This window comes from Plecotus auritus, assembly GCF_963455305.1.
Source record: "Plecotus auritus genome assembly, chromosome: 3".
Lineage (NCBI taxonomy): Eukaryota > Metazoa > Chordata > Mammalia > Chiroptera > Vespertilionidae > Plecotus > Plecotus auritus.
The window spans coordinates 89082073-89103813 of record NC_137772.1 but is presented as its reverse complement, the minus strand read 5'-3'; the positions used below and the strand labels follow the sequence as shown (position 1 = coordinate 89103813).

The following is a 21741-nucleotide window of genomic DNA, read 5'->3' as shown; positions in this document are numbered from 1 at the left end:
TAGCAAATAGTGCCCTGACCGGTTTTGCTCAGTAGATAGAGCGTCCGCCTGCAGACTGAAGGGTCCCAGGTTTGATTCCGGTCAAGGGCATGTACCTTGGTTGCTGGCACATCCCCAGTAGGAGGTGTGCAGGAGACAGCTGACAAATGTTTCTCTCTCATCCATGTTTCTAACTCTCTATCCCTCTCCCTTCCTCTCTTTAAAAAATCAATAAAATATATTTAAAAAGAAAATAGCGAATAGTAGAGAGACTGATTAGTTATGAAGAGATCCCGATTCTAATCCCAGCTCCATCATCAATTAGCCAGGTGACTTTAGAAAAGTCTTTTGAGCTTCTTAGGTCTCCGTTTCCTCATCTCTGCAGTGAAAGGGTTTGATTAAACAGTTCCATGAGTTTCATTACCACTCTGAAAATTCTACAGCCCTCATCCTATCAATGACTTCAATCCTTTAATATCTCTGAATATCCAAACACAAATATGGGCTAGGACCTAGCCATGATGTCAGATGCTCCGAACTGATCACAGACCAGACGCTTAGATATTGCTCCACACACATGTTCCATTTCTGCCTTGCAGTGGAGGTTGTGACTGCTGACAGCACTGTGAATTTTATGCCACGTTTTAATCCTGACAGCATGTGGGCCATCCCCTGGTGCGGCACACTGGCCAGAAGTCTTGTCAGAGAGGCCACATCTAGCACTGACCATCCCCTCCGTCACATCCTTGTCTCATTGCTTGACTAAAGTCATAAAAGCCTCAGGCCTTTGAATGAATGATGAAATTCATCCACAAATATTTATTGGGTTCCTATTAAGTGTCAGGTAGTGCACCAAGTACGGCAGTGAAATGTGAGGGCTTTCTGATCTCCCTGTGCACCATGACCCCCCTTTCGGGCAGATTGGTGTCCTGGGCCACATTTCTTCTGCCTAAAAAGCTCTTTCTGGAATTGCTAACTTCTTAGGAACATCTCAGCTGAACATTTTATTCCTGCCAGGGGAAATTTGGCTCCTCTGTCCCTACTGTGGAAAAAGAACTTTATGAATTGTTAAAATGCTCTCCCATGTCTGTGGCCATCATGGCGACCATCCATTCATCCATGGGGAAAAAGCCCTTAACTGCATTAGCAGCTTGGCAGGTTTTCTATTTCTCCTCGAAATCATCCTGATAGCAATATCTTAAGTGCAGGAAGCATAATATTTATTAAAAATACCTCTTCACTCTCAGGGAATAGATGTCCAGAGAAAATAGTTTTTGTGAAAACTTCCAAATCAAGGACGAGCACAGCATTTCCTGTTGCACCGGGCACCCCAGCGGACCGTGTGGGGGTGGGGGTGGGCTGCCAGGGCTGTGTTGAGCCTTTTTGGTATCTCCTTTCACTCTCACTGAAAATATAGAAACTGAGCCAATTAATACCACTATCAACATTAACTTTTGAACATTCTTTTACTGATAGCAAAATATGAGAGAGAAATGAAGTCTTACACTCTAGAAAAATAGAGAATTGTAGAAGGCTAGAGTTCAAGAACTAGCATAATATGTGCTGAGAGAAGCATAATCATTCAGGAAAGATATAACTTTGGAAGCTAAAGCTGGAAACCCTGACACCTTGACATGGGCCTGGAGAAAAAGACACTGTAATGGGGAAGCGTGTGAGTGTGTGAGTGTGTGTGTGTGAGAGAGAGTGAGTGAGTGTGTGTGAGAGAGTGAGTGTGTGAGTGTGTGAGAGAGAGAGAGAGTGTGTGAGTGTGTGTGAGAGAGTGAGTGTGTGTGTGTGAGAGAGAGAGAGTGAGTGTGTGTGAGTGTGTGAGTATGTGTGTGTGAGAGAGTGTGTGTGTGAGTGTGAGAGTGAGTGTGTGAGTGTGTGTGAGTGTGTGTGTGTGAAAGAGTGAGTGTGTGAGTATGTGTGTGTGTGAGAGAGAGAGTGTGTGAGTGTGTGTGAGTGTGTGAGTATGTGTGTGTGTGAGAGAGTGTGTATGTGTGTGTGTGAGTGTGTGTGAGAGTGAGTGTGTGAGTGTATGTGAGAGAGTGAGTGTGTATGTGTGTGTATGAGAGTGTGTGTGAGTGTGTGAGAGAGAGTGTGTGTGAGAGAGAGTGAATGTGTGAGTATGTGTGTGTGAGAGAGAGTGTGTGTGTGAGTGTGTGTGAGGTAGTGAGTATGTGAGTGTGTGTGTGTGTGTGTGTGCATATGCTTACACACTCTGGCTGCTGGGGAGGGGTATGGAGGGCTCTGAGGAAATAGCCTCTGTGCTGCTGTGGAAAGAATCCACAAAGTGTTTTTAAAGCCAGGATGTTTTCATGCTAGATCTGAGGGAAAGTGAGGCATCAGTCCACTTACTTTAAGGCAGAAATGACATGCTCTTGATTCTTTGTGCAGCTGAAACAGAGTACAGCTCAAACAAAAGAAGTCTGTGCCCGGAGAGAATGGTGAGAGAGGAGCCACAGATAAGGGACACACTGCTTGAGTAGGGAGACACCTTCTCTAGCAGGAGGTTGTGACCCTCAAAGCCAAAAATATTCACCATCTTCCTTTGCAGAACGTTTGCTGACTCTGTTCTGCAGGATCACAGAGCTGGAAAGGACATTTGGGCTTATCCAGCCCGCCCCCAGTGCCTGGGGGTCCGAACAGGGAGGTTTTTTCAGGCCACACAACTACTCAGAGGTGGAGCTATGACTTGACCAACACCGGCGTCCTGATTCTCTGCTCTCACAGGCAAGAGTGCGACCCTGCCAGCATTTCCTAGGCCCCACCTCATTAGTTTCTTCTGTCGAGGCTTATTATTCAACAACAGTGATAAACAAAAATAGGGCAGGATGGGTTTTAGATTAAAGTGTGTGCTAAGAGTCCTCAGTACACTTTTGGAGAGGGATATATGCCGTCCTTGCTCCATCATAACATGAAATGTTTTGGTTTCTTGGCGAGTACAAACTTCCATTTCCCTTAAAGTTCCAGCCTCTCCTGCCTCCTTTGGCATCTCCACAGCTCCCCTACTGCACTTCCTGCACTGTGATTCAGTCATGTGCAGGTTCCCCCATCCAGAAATGTACGTTCCTATGAAGCATTTTGTAAGCTCCCAGGGCATGAAGTGAAGGCACAATTATCATTAATTTTTATAGAAAAATTTTGAGGGTTCCCAGACCCCCAAAATAACCTACCAAATCATACTAAATGCACTGAATTACATCCAGTTTTATGCTAAGTGTAACACTCTTACATGCTCTCTTAGGCTTTTCTTATTATATCTTAGGACACGTCTTGCTAAGGGACGCACACAATAAGCAAAATAAAGCACAGATGCTCAGACGCTGTTCAAAGCTCTGGGGCTTGATGGATGCTGAGAGACTGCACGTGGCTCCCGGGGAGCTTGGAGGGCACTGTGGATGCTGCTGGTGTGCGCTGCCTCCAATGGCGGCTGCTGCAAAACAAACGCTGAATGTTGTTTTCACTTTTCTTCATAAAAGCAAACATCCTATTCAGATTTCTTCCAGTTAGCAAAAACAGGTACTGATATTAGATCTTTCATAAAAGTGAAGTGTCATAAAGCAAACTTTCAAATAGCAGGGAATACTGTATATGGCCGTGTGTTCCCCTGCCCCACCCCTACCTGCAGGACTGCAGGGACCAGCAATGGTTTTGGATCTTTTTATCCCATTCTTAGCATCTAGTTCCGTATCTGGCTCCTTATGCTTCTCAGTACACATAAGACTTTGGCCTGTAGTATAAATGCATATACAAATGGTACAAACTTACTGGACCTGTGGTTGCCAGAGGCAGAGGGTGGGGTGGGGGAAATGGATGATGGGGGCCAGAAGGTATAAACTTGCAGTTATAAAATATGTAAGTCCCAGGGATGGAATGTACAGCATGGTGATTGTTGTTAATAATACTGTCTTGCATATTTGAAAGTTGCTAAGAGAGTAGGTCTTAAAAGTTCTCATTACAATAAAAAAATACTGTAACACTACATAGTGATGAATGTTAACTAGGCTTTTTTTAATTTATTTTATTTATTTTATTTTTTTGTTAATCCTTACCCAAGGATATTTTTTCCATTGCTTTTTAGGGAGAGAGTGGGAGGGAGGGAAGGAGGAGGGGAGAGAGAGAGAAAAAAAAATTCATGTGAGAGAGATACATCAATTGGTTGCCTCCCACATGCACACGGACCAGAGCTGGGGAATGAATCTGCAACCCAGGTATGTGCCCTTGATGGAGAATTGAACCCACAACTTGTCGGTGTGTGGGCTGACACTCTAACCACTTAGCATACCAGCCAGGTCTTTACTAGTCTTTGTATGGTCATCATTTTGCAATATATACATATATCAAATCATGTTGTACACCTTAAACTTATGCAATGTTACATGTCAATTATATCTCAAGAAAACTGGAAAAATGTATTTAAAAAAATAATCTGCTGGAACCTACCCCTAGAGTTTCTATTCAGTAAGTTTGGGGTTGAGCATTCACAAAAGATGACGGTGATGCTGGCGCAGGAACCACACTTTGAAGACTATTGCTTCATCGTCAGGCGAGTGCCTGGCCCAGAAAATCTAAATAATTAGAAATAGCCAATTGCTATTAAGTAATCTTTGTAGCACATTAATTAACTTATTGGCAACTCAAAGGAAAGCAGGGCCACCATTTTTAGGGTCAAAAAGGAGAAGAAATGCCGGCTGGCGTGGCTCAGGGGTTGAGTGTTGACCTATGAACTAGGAGGTCACGGTTAGATTCCCGTCAGGGCACATGCCTGGGTTGCAGGCTCAATCCCCAGTGGAGGGTGTGCAGGAAGCAGCCAATCCATGATTCTCTCTCATTATTGATGCTTCTATCTCTCTCTCCCTTTCCCTTCCTCTCTGAAATCAATAAAAATATATTTTAAAAAAACAAAGGAGAAGAAATGCCTAGAAACCCCTTCCTGCCAAATAATCACTCTTAGCAAAGAGTCAACTACTGATAAAAGGGGATCTGGTGAGTCTGTGGACTTATTTCTGTGATTTATAAAGCACCTGCAATGTGGATAGCTCTGGTACAGAGAGCTGGCTATCATGTAATTCATGCCTATTCTCATCTATCAGGAAGGCAAAAAATAAATATTTGATAACCAACTATTGACAAGGGATAGGAAAATAATTTGAAAAACACTTAGTGGTTGTAAAATTAGAGTGTAGTTTAGCTCTCAAAAATTTAAAATTCAGATATCCTTCTATCTGTCCTTCCCACTGATAAGAATTTCTTATAAAAAATTTTTATATAAGAGCCTGGCTGGTGTGGCTCAGTGGTTGAGTGTTGACCTATGAATCAGGAAGTCACAGTTCGATTCCCTGTCAGGACACATGCCCAGGTTTTTAGTTCAATCCCCGTAGGGCGTGTGCAGAAGGCAGCCAATCAATGATTCTCTCTCATCACTGATGTTTCTGTCTCTCCCTCTCCCGTTTTCTCTGATATCAATAAAAATATATATTTTTAAAAAAATGTATGTAAGAATGTCAGGATATCTGTCTGAGGATGTTCACTGCAGTCTTGTTAATGTACATATGGATAGATTTTCATAATATGTGAAGTGAAAAAAGCAAGGTGCAGCACAGTGTATATTATATTAGCACTTTGGTGTAAGTGAAAAAAGAGGTTACACATAGGAAACTATGCACAGTGTACACTCTCTGCATACATTCTCTGTGTGGGTGTGCTAGAATCTGTACATTACCTTTAAAGAAAAAAATGGGGAGAGGGGCACTCAGGAAAGTAGACTTTGCTTTTCATTTTATTCCTTTTTTCTTATATATGTGTGTTACTTTAATTAGCCCATAAGGATAATCTAGGAAGGGGGATTTATTGAATTTAAAAAGCCTAATAAAGGCAATATATTGTAAAAACTATTAAAATGGTAATATTCTCATAGATTTCTATTTTGTCATTTTACAAAATATTTGAATATATGCATTCATAAGGGGATCTACAGTTCCCTGAAATGTACTGGAATTTATACAGAGTTTGAAAAGTCACTGTATATCTTAATTTATTTGAACAACATGACCATTTCTGGCTTGCTTGATAGTTGCAAAAACATCCTATTTCTTTTTTTATAATTTGATCAGCATGTTTTTCTTTCCCCATCCCATTCCCCAGAAGAACAAATCTCTGTTCTCACAGAGTCAGGACTTCAGAAATGCCTGCTGCTGGCCTCGGGGGTGAGGCGGCTATAATGGAGTGACGGGGTCACGCAATGTTCTTTTTACTCATCTCAGGACAAAACCCCAGAATGCCCTTTTTCCGTCTCAACTTGAAATTCCAGTCAATGCTTCCTTAATGTATGGGTTTAAGCATATTAATTCTCTGTTTCCTGGGCTTCCCGCCAGACAGACGGGCAGGCTCCTTGGAGCTCAGGATGCAGAGCCTGCCTGAGTGAGCAGAAACCTCTCCGGGATCTCTCCTAGCAACTTCCTCTTAACCATGTCCCCGTCGTGTTTGATGCTAACTGCTCCTCCCTCTGGCTTCATCTTGCTCCTCTGGGTGTCCTGAGAGCCCAAATCACTTACTACATTCCTTCCATTATAATTATTCAATTCAGGGCCAAGGCTCATCAGTCCCACCCAGCTTTGAGTATTTAAAAACAACAATAACAAGCTAGGGTGGCAGAGGTCTCCTATTTGATTTGTTATATGCCTTTGAAAATTTCTTATGAGCTACTCAGAGAGGATTTGGAAAAAAATGTTATCCCTTAAAGGAAAATGAAATTTCCTCTGAACCCTACAGACTTAAGGCTCTATCACGAGCCGGGATAGCATTAAAACCAAAAATTAAGCCTGGAGATCTGTTCCAGGTGCTCTGTTTAGGCAGGCCTGCTGCTGGTGAGGACTTAATCGGTTTCTCCAGATATTTGGGACACTAAGTGGATTTAAGGCTCTTTCACAGCTGTTTAGCTGGAACAAAAAATGCAGAAAGTGCAGGAACTATGAGAAGGAATGCAGCAAGGAGGACCTGAAGGAGAAAGGGCCCTGTTAGTGTTCGTTGGAGGAACCTAACCTTTCTCTTCCACTGCTTCCAATGCTTTTCTGTCCAGAGCTCAAAGTTCAAGAGGGCTGCCCAGAAATCTGAGGTTTTGTGCTGGGTGCCCTGTTCAGGAAGCTTGTCTAAATTGTCCTGTTTCTGGGTAAATGGATGCCCTGTCCTAAGCTGTTCTTCCCTGAGAAGGCTGAAGACAACTTCTTCTCAAGATCATTTATAAAGTCCCCTTTCAAGTAAGGAGTATGCTCTGAACTCAGCAGATGTTCAAGCATTTGGGGGAAAGTACTGAAAAGGGTGTTAAATATGCTTGATTTTATAGATTATTTTTTGAAATTTTGAAAACTATACACATATATGTGTGTATGTTATATGTGTGCATGTGGGTATCCATGTTTCCTCACTTACACACGTATAAGATAGTGAATAATCAACCACTAGTAGAGTGTTACACTTATCAAACAAGGAGCCATTAGCCTGGGGTAGCTCTAAGGCTATGGTGGCCTATGTAAGCAAACCAAAATCTAAGCCTGTCAGGTGCCTAAAGGTTGAAACCTAAGGACTTTAAGCTATGGCCAATCAAGAATTTCCTTCCTTTCCTTCTGCCTTTTCTCTATAAAAGCCCCTCCCCAGCTCCTGTTACTGGAGCTTTCCTAACCACTTCCAGTTTGGCACTGCCGAATTTGAATCGATTTTTGCTCAAATAAACTCTTTAAATTTTTAATATGCCCTAGTTTATCTTATAACAAAAGATTTGCAAAGAGTGATGAACAACTTCATCACAGCTCTGTTTATCCTCCCCTTCTGTTCATTGATACCTGCTGGATATATATGAGGGACTATATTATGACATCTACGACTGACATTCAAGCATATTTCTGAAAAGTCAGGTAATTTTTTTTTATGCTCCTCAAACAACCTAATTTGGGCAAAACATGTCAAACATAGAATTAAGGAAGAAATATTTGCAAAGTATAAATTTAAATTTTCTGACTGATAACTCTTTCTGTTGATAATACTTCCAAGAATGTTTATGTATATTAACTGATATAGGCTCCTGTGGGCCTTTGGCCATCACTTTAGACCACTAGAGGTGGTAAAGGCACTGGTGGCGGACGGGTGGGGTGGTGGAGGAGAGAGATATGAATTTGTTCTGCTTGCATCACAATGCCATCCTGTCTACTACTTATCTCTTCTCTGGGCTTCTAAGTAGAATTTTAAATATCCCATTTAGTTAGTAACTGCTTTTAGCTTCATTATATATGGAATGAGTGTAAGAATTATATTGGAGAAGTAGTGTGTGGTAGTCAAATTTATGGACATGTTTTTGGTACTCTCTGCTAGAGATAGTGAATAGTGTATGGTCTTTACCTGTGACATCAATTGTAGTGGTCACCCCATTTATGGTCTTTAAAATATGCTGTCTTTGAGTCACATTCATTAGGGTAGAGGCTCTGAGGTGGTTTTTCTCTAATGATGAATTTATGCTGATCTGAGCACTCTTTCTGGGTCCTTTTGAGTGCCCAAGAGCTGTCATTTGCAAGACAAAAGAAAACTGGGCCATAGAAATACTGTGAGACTATTTTTTAAACCTAAGCTGAGTTACAGATTTTGTTCTTTGGGTTCTTTTTTTTTATTTGTTACTGTGGGGGAGGGGGAAGTATAAAAATTAATAAGAAAAGAAGTATAAACCTAATCACATTTAGTTTTGCTTTTAATTAATTCCCCTATTGAAAAGAATACAATTACATGAAATCGAGATATGCCCAGACAATTTAAGACATCATATCTCTTTGAATTCTGACTTCTTCCTGGACCCGCAGTATGTATTTCAGGTCCATCTGAATGACCTTCAGTCCTCTCAAATTCAGCATGTCCAAGAGCAAATACTTTATCTTCTTCTCAGACCTCCACCTGTGCTCATCCTCTGGGGCTCTGATGTACTTCCCAAGCTTGAGTCGTGCTGGTCTCCCTCTTTACCTCCCACACAGCAAGTCAGTCACACTGTGTCCTATATCTTGCTCTGTCAAATGACTTCCTGCTTCTCCCTCCACTCCAGCGCTCCACCTTAATTCAAGCCTTCCTCATTTCTCCCAAGCAAATCCTACTCAGATCTGCCATCTCTGGCCTGCAATATAAAGTTCACAATCTGGCTTGGCATACATGGTCCTTATTTATTTTCAGCCAGCATTAGCCCCTTCCCTGCCACCTATGTTCACACAAAGTCCTTACACATTCCACGCCAGCCTTTAACTGGCAGTCCTGCCTTCTCAATTGAGCAGGTTTTGATTCACTATTTAAGACTTGGCAAAAATATGGCTTTCTTTGGATGTGTTCCCTGACTCTACCTACTGAGTTAGTTACTGTGTCCCCATAGGTGTCATCCATACCTCTCTGGCATAGGGTAATTATCTGCTTTTTCCCCAGATGAGATTTCTCTGTAATCTCATCAAGGGCAAGAGCATGTCTTAATCATATATTTCCAGCAATCAGTCAAGTGCCTAGTAACCAGTAGGATCTCAGATGTTTGCTGAATGAATTAATTAAACTTATGGCCCAGAATATGTTAATAGCATGGCCTAAGCAACTGAGGCACTTAACCTGAAACAGGGAATATCTGCAACAGGACTTGAATAAACATTCGGGGACCTAGTTTTAACCTTGAACATGTGCAGTTTTTGGCCATTGGGTCTTTCTTCTAAGTGCTTTCCCTCCTGTACACCTCCAAGTGCATTACTAGTCTCTCTTAGCTTCCCTCCGCTCTACACACACATAAACATATGAACACAATTTTCTCTCTAGTGCTATCACCTTTATTAACAGCCTTCCCCGATCAATGGCAGAATTTTGGCCATCATGACCCAAATTCTCAGCCTCAACCCTTACTGTGCCTTCCCCTTAGGCCTGGTTTCAGACACCACAGTTCTTATTCTTCTGATTCCAACCAATTGTTCTGCTATTAAAAGCAAAGGGACCAGTTCTCGTTAAAAATTTCACAATCAGCCCTCACTGGTTTGGCTCAGTGGATAAAGCATAGGTCTGTGGACTGAAGGGTCCCTGGTTTGATTCCAGTCAAGGGCACATGCTGGGTTGTGAGCTTGATCCCCAGTGGGGGGTGTACAGGAGGCAGCTGATCAATGATTCTCATCATTGATGTTTCTACTCTCTGTCCCTCTCCTTCCCTGTCTGAAAATCAATAAAAATATATTTTTAAAAAATCATCAGCTTCTGAACAGTCCCTTCTGACCACAGAATCTTAAAAAAAAAAAAAAAAAAAAATCTCACAATCACTACCACCGCTATCCCTGCCAGATACTCTCATCTGACAGGGTTTTACCATGACCGTTGGGGCTGACTACTCTATGTTGCCCTTGCAAAGGCAGCTTGAAGTCTCCCGGGAACCCAGCCTGCATGCAGACAAAACAGCAGGAAGCCCGGGCAGTGAGCTGCAGCATTCTCCTCTGCTAGCGATGCTGCGGGGCAGCCCGGCCCTGGGCTTAGGTGGTCAGGTGAAAGGCAACCCTCAGAGCAGTTCAGCCTGGCTAGCCTGGCAGCCTTCCTTCCTCCAGGTGAGCTGAGGAGAGGGACACCCCCAGCACTCAAGGAGAATGTGAGATAAGCGGATGGCAAATCCTCCTGTTAACATTAAGTGCAATAAATTCATTGTATGGCATGATGATAAAGTTTGATAGATAGGAAAGTTTGGAGTTGGAATTCTCTTGAGGTGGAAAACAGTAAACATAAAAGCCCCCGTGAGAACTACCCATAGGTCGGGAAATAGCTGCTTATTAGCATGAGAAGATATTTACAGTGTGAGACGTCAATGGACTCTGCTTGCTTCCTATGCTCCATCAGACAGTTGTTTATTTTGTGTGCTGATTTTTAAAATTGTGGCACCAGGTGTTGTTCTTCTGTTCAGATTATCCTATTGCTCTTTGACATTCTTTGGACACCTGGAAGATTTGGAAGAGCTTTGATGTCCTTTTTTATAATAGAGCCTTGGAAATCACTTAAGAAAAAAATATGTTTGATAGAGTGTTAGCATCTATGAGAAGCTAATTTTAACTATCCCTTCCTAACTTAATATTTAGAAGTTTATGTTTAATCATATGGTTAATTCAGTGCTATAATTTCCTTAATCCCATGCCTACTAAACAAATAACTGTTTAAGCAAGACTGAATCTGCAATTGCTTGGCCCCACCTGTGGCATCCACTATTAAGAGCCCATTCCTTTCTCTTCATGGCTTTGTTCACAACCCCTCGGCATTTATTATTCCAATAGCACTGTGCCTGCAAGCCACGGAAGTTCTAAATGAGGTCTAAGTGATAGAGTCGGAACTTCAAGGGGTTTGGGAGCCAAGGGAGGGGAGCCTTAAGAAAGTGAAAAATGGAATAACAGAGAATGTTATGTTGTCGTGATGAACTGTGGAGGGTGCCATATGGTGTGAAAGTAAGGTCTGCATGCCAGAGCTGCTGGTTGGGCGAGCCTCAGTCTCTCTTCCCTGCCCAAGGGCTGGTGGGCTGGCTGCATTGGGTACAACAGGGGAAGAAAAAGGAGCCAAGGAGTAAATATGGCCCTGAGATTGAGGGGAGATGTGACACAGCTACTCATTGCCCCAACTTGGAACTTGGACCCAGTAATGTCTTCAGCGGGCTCCATTTGACCCCTTGAGATAGAGACCAAAAGAGAAAAAGATATATGTTTGGCTCTTCCTCATTCAGCCACTCCACCCCAACTTCATGTCTAAGCCCCCAACCAAGGCATCACATTGTCTATATACCTATATCTGTATGCCAACTCCAGTGCCCATGCAGTCTGTAGATATACCAAGTCCATTTGTAAACAAGGTAAAGAATGCATGGAAGCCAGCTTCCCCTGGACTTTCCCCAGTCATATTTAGAATTTGTTTTAACCTAAAGTTATGGAGACAGACTTGAAGGGAGACTTCCCAACCTTGCTAAAATGTAAGTACAAAAGGCACAAATTGGATGGATATTGATGATGTTATTTCTACTGTGACATCATCCATAGACTCCTAGTGTCTTTGCTTTGCTTCCCTATAGTGATCACAACATAAATTACTTGTCTTGTTTGACTTCCTTGTTCACCAAAGTTGAGCAGATTGTGGCCGTTTTCAACGCTTCTACCAGACAAAAAGCTTGGGACCATTTCTCGAAAGCTCAGCGCAAGAACATAGACATTTGGCGAAAACATTCTGAGGTTGGTGATTTTATTGTTACTTTTTAAACACCATCACACAGCTGGATTGGCAGAGAATAGTGTGGCTGCAATCATTACGGTTTTTGTTACAGTGGGCAGTCATCTTGCCGTTGTCCTGTCTCATTGTCACCCAAATCCAGCTCAGATTTGTTCCTGACCCAGCAAAGAGCTGACTTCCTGCTTAGAGGACAGAGAGCTCTTCTCCCCTGCAGTGGGAGAGCAGAAAGTCTTCCATTCATACCCAAGAACTCAGAAATAAACCAAGCCACTTTGCCTGGTGGTTATGAAATAAAATACAATGTAAAACAGAAAACCAGTTTTTAATAAATATGGTGTTTTTTTTCGCTGTTCTGCTACGTGATGAGGACAGTTTGTTCTTTGGTCTAGAATGGCAGGTATGCCTCTCACGCACGTTTTCTCATCATGAGCAATGCCTTAGTCCCTGTGCTAGCCAGCAGGTTAAACCACACCTCTCTCTCCCAGAGCAAACTTCCTCAGGGGAGGGAGCAGCCGGGCTAGCCACCTCTACCCTCTGCAGCAATGCATGTGTGAATGTGAGTATTCACCCCAAGGAAAGAGTCCAGAACTTGACCTTCTTTGACACCTAGAAGGGCCAAAATGTGTCATTAGTCATTGGTCGTCCGGCTGTTATTTTTAACTCCACAGTGTAGTGTACGCTTTGAACCTGTAATTTAACAGTAAGTATACTGTCTTTGTTTGCTTATTCTTTCTTTTTTTAATGAGAGAATGTTTTTCATGTGGATGTCTCTCCATCTCTAGCATGTTGATATCAGAGTTCTCTAAATGATATTCCCCTTTCAAAATCCCAAACTTATAGAAGGTAAGGTTTATTTATTTAATGATTTTGGCTCCCACTTGTAAAATAAGCGTTTTACATAGAGTTTGAAGAACCACAAAGTACTGTGATATCAATCATTTGGGTAGCATTTTAAGTGCCCATTAACTAATGCTAAATTACAGTTGAATACCAATGGCACTAGATATAATATCCACATGAATAGCAAATGAATCCTTTATTATCACTGTTATTATGGTGAATGCCAATGACTTCACAATAATGGGACACTTAAAGTGCTAGTGCAATTTGTTAAGAAGGACATTTTTTATTTTGTTCACAAATGCCTAAGAAGGTGGATGGTGAGTGATGCAGTTCTGTTCCTCTGTTCAGGATTGTGAGTAAGAAGGAGGTGGGGTTTCTCTTTAACTTTTCAGGGGCCAGGATGCTTCCCTACTGCTCCCCCAGACACTGAATCGAGACCCCAGTCAAGGGTTGATTTTCTGGAGGAAAGAGCCCTAGTTTATGATGAAATATACAAATTGATGGTTATGAAACACAGAATCCATGAACCATGATTCAGATTTGGGAATAATCTATGAATTGTTTATTCTTTTCCTTCACGTAAAAACCAACATGATTAAAAGAAATATTAAGAGAAAGGCAAGTGGCATGATGCTGAATAAACCTGTGCATAAAAAGGCTGGCATTAGTAGTGAGTGTCAGCAAATATCGGCTACTGATTTAATTCACACTTCCTGCCATGTCTGGTCCCCTCCCCTGGCGTCCCCCGTGCTGGGGCCAGGGCTGTCCTCTCCATTGCGGAGCAGGATACTCCAGGCTCCAGCTTTGTTCCAGGGGAGCCTGCGAGCCTTGCTCCCTGCTGAGGGGCAGAAAGGATGCTGTCCTGAAGTTGCACCTGCAAAGGGCCTTTATGGCTGCTTGCCACTCCCGCCAGCTCTTTGGATGTACTAGGAAATAGGATTCTAAATTACCTTTGATTTTCTCTCCGACATGTTGCTTAATTGATTAAGTACCAGTTGGTAATTTTACATTGTGGATGATTTCTCAGTTGCACATAAGCTTGATAATTGGCTTGATTTTTTCCGCGTTCCCATGTACAGCATCTGTTAATTATCTGCAACACCTTTGCAGATTTATTAGAGTGTGCTAGTGATTTACTGCTGAACCAGAGGCACCCTGTGGAAACACCCTCAGCTTGCTTTTTTTCCACCCATTGTTTTCCTTTCTGCCACTCTCCCCCGCTGGAACAGCTACTGTATGACAGCTTGTCATTAATTGTAGGGACTCAACAACAGGTTCTTTCAGCCTCACTTATTCTCTCCGCCTGACTTTTCCTTGTTTGGAGTATTTTCAGGCCACCTCTTTGGGAATTGGCCTCTTTATCAGAAAAATTAGCTGTCCACAACCTAAAAACTTCCCCACTAATCACATGTGACATCTGCCTCTTACACCATGGTGCTGTTTAAGGCAGGATTGGCACCCCTTCCTACTCGGTGGCATGGTCAAGCAAGGAGGCCTGAGCCGTCAGCCTGGTGGCCTTCAGGACTGCCCTGATGCGTGTCCCAGGGACCTTGCCTCTCTGCTGATCCCCCTCCCTGTCCTCTGTAATGGTGATTCCCAGGGTTCAGAGTTGACCATGCAAATACTGTCAGCAAGAAACACTTTCCTTCCCATCATGCTGCGGTACACATCTGTGAGCTAAGCAGGGAAGACAACTGAAAGAACCTATAACACAGACTAATATGTGCACATTGATTGAATGGGCCCTAGAACTATGCTTGAAGTCATGCCATCAGTACCTCATCGTACTTTAGCTTTATTGTTACTCAAAGGTTTATTATAAAGTGGAATGATTTTAACTATTTGACTTTATTTAGAGACTTCAGTTTAAATGAGGTAAAAAATGGAAACACATATAAGAAAACAGAATAGATAAGGATTCACAAATACATGATATAGAAATTTATACAGATAATGTAATTATTTAACATAAATGATTACAGTGTCCTGATTTTTTAGATATAGTTGTAAAAATATTCTGTAATTCTTTACTTTTTATAAGTTTTCACATGCATGTTTGCATTCAAATGTCCTTTATTACTACTATTCCCCATTTATGTGTGAGTTGACAAAGGCTCAAAGAAATTAAATGCCTTGGCTACAGTCACTCCTGTAATAGGTGGTAAGATATAATCCTAAGATCATAAAGTAATGCTAAAACAACCATCACAACAAAAACAATAAATGTAAAACACCAGAAAAAGAAGGCATCTGTTTTTATTTTGTCCTCCAACATATTTTTAAATTTGACCACTTGGATATATGAATGGTGTGTGTGTGTGTGTGTGTGTGTGTGTGTGTGTGTGTGTGTGTGTGTGTAGGGTGGGTGATATCACACAGGGCCACATGCTCACATGCAGGGCCCTTATTCTGCAGGAAGAATAATAGAGGTCTACATTTTCAACTTGGAGAACCATGTGCTTAACATGAGGCTAAGTATCTTACCTGCATTAATTTATTTTATTCTCAGAAGTATGATCATTACAATATTTCCGTGAGTAAATTGAGGCTAAGGGAGATGAAGAAACATCCCTAGAGCTACACAGTGGGTCAGTAGCAGACCAGGTCTCTTAAACGTTCCCTTGCTCGTGAGCCCCTCCTGTGTGCCACTCATGGTGATAGGTATTTCTGTGTAATCCTTACAACAGCCCTGCTAGGTGGATGTTATTATCTCCTTTTCTACAAATGTGGGAATTGAAACTTGAGAAAATGAATAATTTTCTGAAAAGCCCTTAACTAGTCATTGGTGAGCAGGAATTATTCCAAGTCCGATACCAGATTCCTGTCTTTTCACCCCCACCCTCTGTACCCCTCAGGATGTTTTCCTAGATTAGGTGGGGCAATGTTTGGAAGGGAAAAACTGCAGATTCTAGGTGCTCATGTGTCAGCCATAATACACTAAAAGACCATTGGGAAAGTGACTGACGTTTGTGTACTCTTAACTTTCAGGAGCTCCGGAATGCTCAAAGTGAGCAACTCATGGGCATCCGCCGCGAAGAGGAGATGGAAATGTCAGATGATGAGAACTGTGACAGCCCAACTAAGAAAATGAGAGTCGATGAATCAGGTAATGCTGAAAACTGCCACAGACCGTGAGGTATCTCAATGATCTCCCTAATCCCAGGTGGGGCATATAGATTGGGAAATGAACACATAACTCACCTTTATTGAGTTATACTAAACTTTCATCTCTGAGTGACTGTGTTTTTTATTAATAGAACATTACACTTCTTAGGAACATAGTAATTTAAATTGTTCCAGTTGTTTCTTCATGAGTAGGTCCGGGGCCATTATAGTTTTTTCAGGGATATTTGCCTGTTCCCATAAAAATCCTTTTCCATAGTATGGTAGCCACCACTGATACTGAAATACAGATAAAATCTAGCTTCAGTCAGTGTCCTAACATGCGAGTTGTTTAATCCCTGAGGAAGCTTTCTAGCCTCTGAAAGAGCTTGCTGGAGAATTAGACTGTTCTCCAGTGAACTTTAGTTCACCTAACCTGCCGTCAGAGGGTTGGCCCACTTTGTACCAAGGAAGGGGCATCACTCTTGAGCTGTAAAAAGGAGAGGAGCTCAGAATGAACCTTGGTTCACGTACTCCGTCTCATCTGAGATGCTGATATAAAACTCTGTCCTTGAATTGTGTATATGTAAACCCCTTGGTCTTGTAGAAGTAGGCCAGGGACATGGTCACTCCACATAGGGGACACCAAGGGGGACTGCTTGTCCAAGGGTAAGAGTGTGGTCTAAAGGGCCCATGAAGAACCACAGTTGCCACTATTGCAAAAATAAAAGACAAATAGAGGCATGGCATAGATTTGATCTGTCTCCTTGTATGTACCGGTGAATAAACACTCACCTGTCCCAAGCTTTTTAACAGGAAGATTTGGGTAAGCAGAAACAGGTGACCTTTGCTAATTTGTTGGTAGAAGCCAAAATCAAGATTCCAAAAATGGTCATGTCATCAGGGTTGCAGAGAGGTTGGCGTGCATGCCATGTTTCTCCAGGCCTTTCAAGGAGAATCAGAGGCGTAAATGATGGTCCCAAGGAAAGCTGCTTTGTCCAGGGGTAGCAGAGGGGGCTCAGCGTCCTTAGAGCAGTGGTTCTCAGAAGTGTGGTCCTCAGTCCAGGAACACCAGCATCATCTAGAAACTTATTAGAAATGCACATTCTCAGGCCTTGCTCAACACCTACTGAATCAGAAACTCTCAAGGAGGGGGAGGTGGGAGCCAGCAATCTGTGACTTAAGCCCTGCAAGGGAATTCTGATGCATGCTAACGTTTGAGACCACTGCCTTAGAACATTTTCCTTTCAGCCTCAAATTCCACTTATTTATATCTTTCAGAAGTTTGGCATAAACGAAGGCACCATGCCACTCTTTTCTGAAGCCTTTGTCTGAATAACGAAGCTAGCATGTATGTGTCACTGTATGCCTCCTAGTAAGATGGTACAGATTTCTCAGGACTGCTCGGTTATTGGGTTTAGATTTGCTTGTTTGAGGAAACAATTTTCTTCACGGCATTTCTATTCTGCGCACCTTCATTTATCAAAGGAAAAGAATAAATTTTAGTGTGATTTTCTTTTTTTTTAAATATATTTCATTGATTTTTTACAGAGAGGAAGGGAGAGGAATAGAGAGCTAGAAACATCAATGAGAGAGAAACATCAATCAGCTGCCTCCTGCACACCCCCTACTGGGGTTGTGCCCGCAACCAAGGTACATGCCCTTAACCGGAATCAAACCCAGGACCCTTCAGTCCGCAGGCCGATGCTCTATCCACTGAGCAAACCAGTTAAGGTTTTAGTGTGATTTTCTTAAACTCAATGGCATCTTCCCATAAAAATATAAAATACTTTTTCTCAAAAAAAGCTTTCGTCATTTTTGAAGTTTCTAAGTGAGAGGCAGGTCTACATGAAACTTGTATCCTTAACATACCTAATGAGTAGGTGTAGGAGAAAGGAATTGAGTTAATGAGAAATTTTTATTTGAACCTGTGGTTTTTCAGCAAGGAAAGGGGTGACATTTTTTTTTTTAAAAAAACAACCTATCAATTTCCCAAGTAAGAAATGTGTATAATTTTGTAGTCTGCTTAGGATAGGGCCAGAACGATGACTGAGAACAGTGGCAGACAGAGGGGAGGTTACAGACCACGGCAGCAGGAGTGTACCTGTAGGACCGCCCCTGAGCTATGCTGCAGAAGAATCCACAGAGGTGCCAAGACCTCTCCCCTGACAGGGACCACAGGGTCCTCTCTGGAAGGTTGACTGAAGAGCTGTCTTCCCAGACTTCTCTTCGTTTTCCCCAGGCATCTGGCAAGAGCCGGAAGTGGGACCTGAACTTTCAGAAGCTTTCACCAGGCTTGTTACTTGGTCAGTAGAATTAATGAGCACAACACGGCATGTTCTCCACTGAGTGCTGAGGGAAAAGATGAAAGAAATGGAGTTCAAATGCCAGGCCCCCAGGAGTTCAAAGTCTTTCGTGCTTTCAAAATGAGATGGACCAGGGAACGTGGCATGTGGTTTATGAGGAAAGCTCAGGACTGATTAGAGGGAAAGGAAAGCAACTAACCTTTTTTACTCCACTGGGCCCTGAAGATCCTGCCAAAAGCAGGCAGCGGTTTTTCTTTCAGCTGCATGTTGGGGCCACTGTCTGAGAGCAGGAATTCCCATCTGGTCTTTTACCCAGCCTAAGACAGATTCCTTCCAACCTCTGCTTGAAGCAGGGACCCAGGGACCGAGAAGGGGGGCCTGGCAACCTGAGGGGATCTTTCAGTGGTAACTCCTCAGGTGACCCAGCACTAATTGTAGGCACACATTTGCATCTGTCAGGCGCCTGTGAGCAGGCCTCTTCAAAATGTAGTTCTAATTCACTGAGGGGAATTGCCAAATGCTGAAATAGAAGTAAAATCCTCTATCTTCTAAAGAATCTCTTGTCCTTTTCCTTTCTGCTAAAACAATGAGATTTTTGTCTTGGATGCTCTGAGCAGTAGCTGTCCCAGACATTCTTGGAAATCTGAGAGGAATATCCTTCTGGGAGCCCTGGCCTGTGGGAGGCCTGTGGTGAGGCCGCCCCCACAGGATGCTTGAGTTTGGTCTACCAGTGCTGCTGGCTTTCCTCCTCCTCCTCTGTGTCCTGGAACAAAAGCTAACACGCAGTTTTATTTCTGAGGGACAGCCAGGGAGAACTGGTTTCTAGAGAAGACACAATGTATTATGTGGAAGGATTTGTATGATACCTTGTGCTTAATTCTTTTTAAAAAATTAAAATTTGCTGTCCTAACCGGTTTGGCTCAGTGGCTAGAGCGTCAGCCTGCGGACTGAAAGGTTATGAAGGCAGCTGATCCATGTTTCTCTCTCATCGATGTTTCTAACTCTCTATCCCTCTTCCTTCTGCTCTGTAAAAAAATCAATAAAATATGTTTTAAAAGAAAACAAAACAAAACAAAAAAACAAAACACATATTTAAAAAAATAATAAAATTGGTCAATATGTCTCTGATCTTCTGGTTATGAAGAATATTTCATTGTGCTTCCACTTTTCACCACACATAATAATTTACCATGTCTGGCTACAGTTCCCCGTACTGCTCTCACTACAATATAGTTCTGGGCAGGCTGTTCACTGCTCCTCATCAGCTGGATCTTAAAGGGGAACACAGTTTGCTGAAGCAAAACTAAGATGCTGATAAAAATGAAATGAGTTTCGTTAATAAATTTGAAAACCAAGACAGATTTATCGAAGCATTCATTCAAGAAGATTGGCATCCTGTTCCGAAGCCTGTGAAGATAGTTTTTGATAAAAATTAAAATTTATTGTTGCCTAGTCTACCTCCTACTGAAATCAAGCCAAACTTTAAAAGCCATATCTATTCCTCCTCCCCCTTCTCTTCTTTTTCTCTTTTAATTCCTCCTCCTCGTCCCACCTCCTCCCCAGGTTGACTGTAGGGGTGAGGCAAGAAAGCTCAAGGAAAAAAGGAGAAAAAAGAGGAAGTCTGTCCTAGGTCTTAAGGCTGCAGGAGAACCTGATTAGTCTTAGCACTGTGAGCGTCCAATGAATCAATGCATGCAAAGCCCTTGCTTAGTGTTGACTCTGCTTATTATCTTGGTCATCCTCCAGCTCCTGGCCCCAGGCCTTTCACCAAGTCAGCACTCAAGCAAAGTGTGTTGACTTCAGCTGCATATTTCCCTTCTTCTGGTCTTTGTTTTTATGCTTTTTTCCCATAAGTTTATAGGAAGATGGCAACCCTAAGAACATTTGTTCTAATTAAATGGCAATCATTAGTTTGGCAGGTGTTGCTCAGTTGGTTGGAGTGCTGTTCCATACACTGGAAGGCCACAGGTTTGATTCCCCATCAGGGCACATACCCAGGTTGGGGGTTCAATCCTTCTTCCAGGTGCGGATGGGAGGCAACCGATGAGTTTCTCTCTCACATTGATGTTTTTCTCTCTCCTTCCCTTCCTCTCTCTTTCAAATCAATAAAAAACATATCCTTGGGTGAAGGTTAAAAAAATAAATTAATTAAAATAAAAAGAATATTAAATGGCAAGTATTAAGCATGTTTAAACAAAGATAATTCATTTCCCTTACATGGTCTGAACATGTATACATACAAAATACAGTACCACATTCTTAATAGTCTACACTTCAGAAGTTGAAACCCGGCGTCATTCTAATTATTACTAAACATCTGTCAAGCACCTTCTGTGTTCAAGGCTCTGTGGACCCTGGGCATAGGGCGAAGGTTAGACAGTCTATCCTGCCCTCAAGCATGTGAGATGCTTTTAGAAGAGAAAAAACATTTTAACCTAATAAAAATACAATGCCTAATGGCAAATATGTTCTAAAGCCATGAATTTAAATTCAGTATAAACCAAAATGAACATAATTACCCCAGTGTATGTACCTCATCCAATATTTAGTGAGTATACATTGTATATCAAACACAAATTTTAGAAGAATAAAACTATATGTCCTTTGCTTAATAGACAACCCTTAAACCATTCCATAATGCACAAATGTTCTTGGGTTTTAATTACACCTCATTTAAGCTCTGAGTTCTTTAGGGGAGCAAATACTTTTTTAATTATAAAGAATGTTTTCTGGGTTGTCAATTTTCCATGAAAATGCACCACATCATAGGTACAGACTTTTTACAAAATTTCAATATGAAATCATTTGGAAAGATTTGCCAAATCTTTCAGCCAACCGAGTCAGATTTGAGACTCATAATTAAGTTCAGTTGGAATTAGCAGTATTCAGTCTGCCTGAATAGTTTTATATGTAGCTGGAAGCATTAGTTTAAAAAAAATTAATAATAAGGCTCTCTCTTGTTATCCCCTTCATCTCTTTGAACACCAAGACTGCCTGTTTTTCTGATTTAGTTTGTTTCCTGCATGGGAGTGCTTTTGATAGACATAAAGGATGCCCAACGGGAAGGTTACAGTCAGGCTCACTGCCACCCCAGCCCCACACTGGGCCACTGGAGGTGAGCCCAGGGTCCTCCAGCCCATGGCCAGGGCCAACCGAAGGAGGCCGGGGCCATTACACTCGCAGTTGGTAGACGCTTCCCATTGAATTGAGTGGGATCTGAGCAGGCTTACTCTGGAGTTGTTCGGAGCTCTGTAGAGGGCCAGTAGCA

General features: G+C 42.2%; 1 protein-coding gene across 5 annotated transcripts in view; it reads left to right on the top strand.

Moving 5' to 3' along the window:
- The window catches only part of ENOX1 (ecto-NOX disulfide-thiol exchanger 1), a 598797-nt gene that overhangs the window by 463385 nt on the left and 113671 nt on the right, over positions 1-21741 (top strand). For all 5 annotated transcript variants that reach the window (XM_080662707.1, XM_080662709.1, XM_080662706.1 and 2 more), the window contains 2 exons: positions 12118-12224; positions 16054-16171. In XM_080662707.1, coding sequence (XP_080518833.1) covers positions 12118-12224; positions 16054-16171 — 225 coding nt within the window. The remainder of the gene's footprint in view (positions 1-12117; positions 12225-16053; positions 16172-21741) is intronic.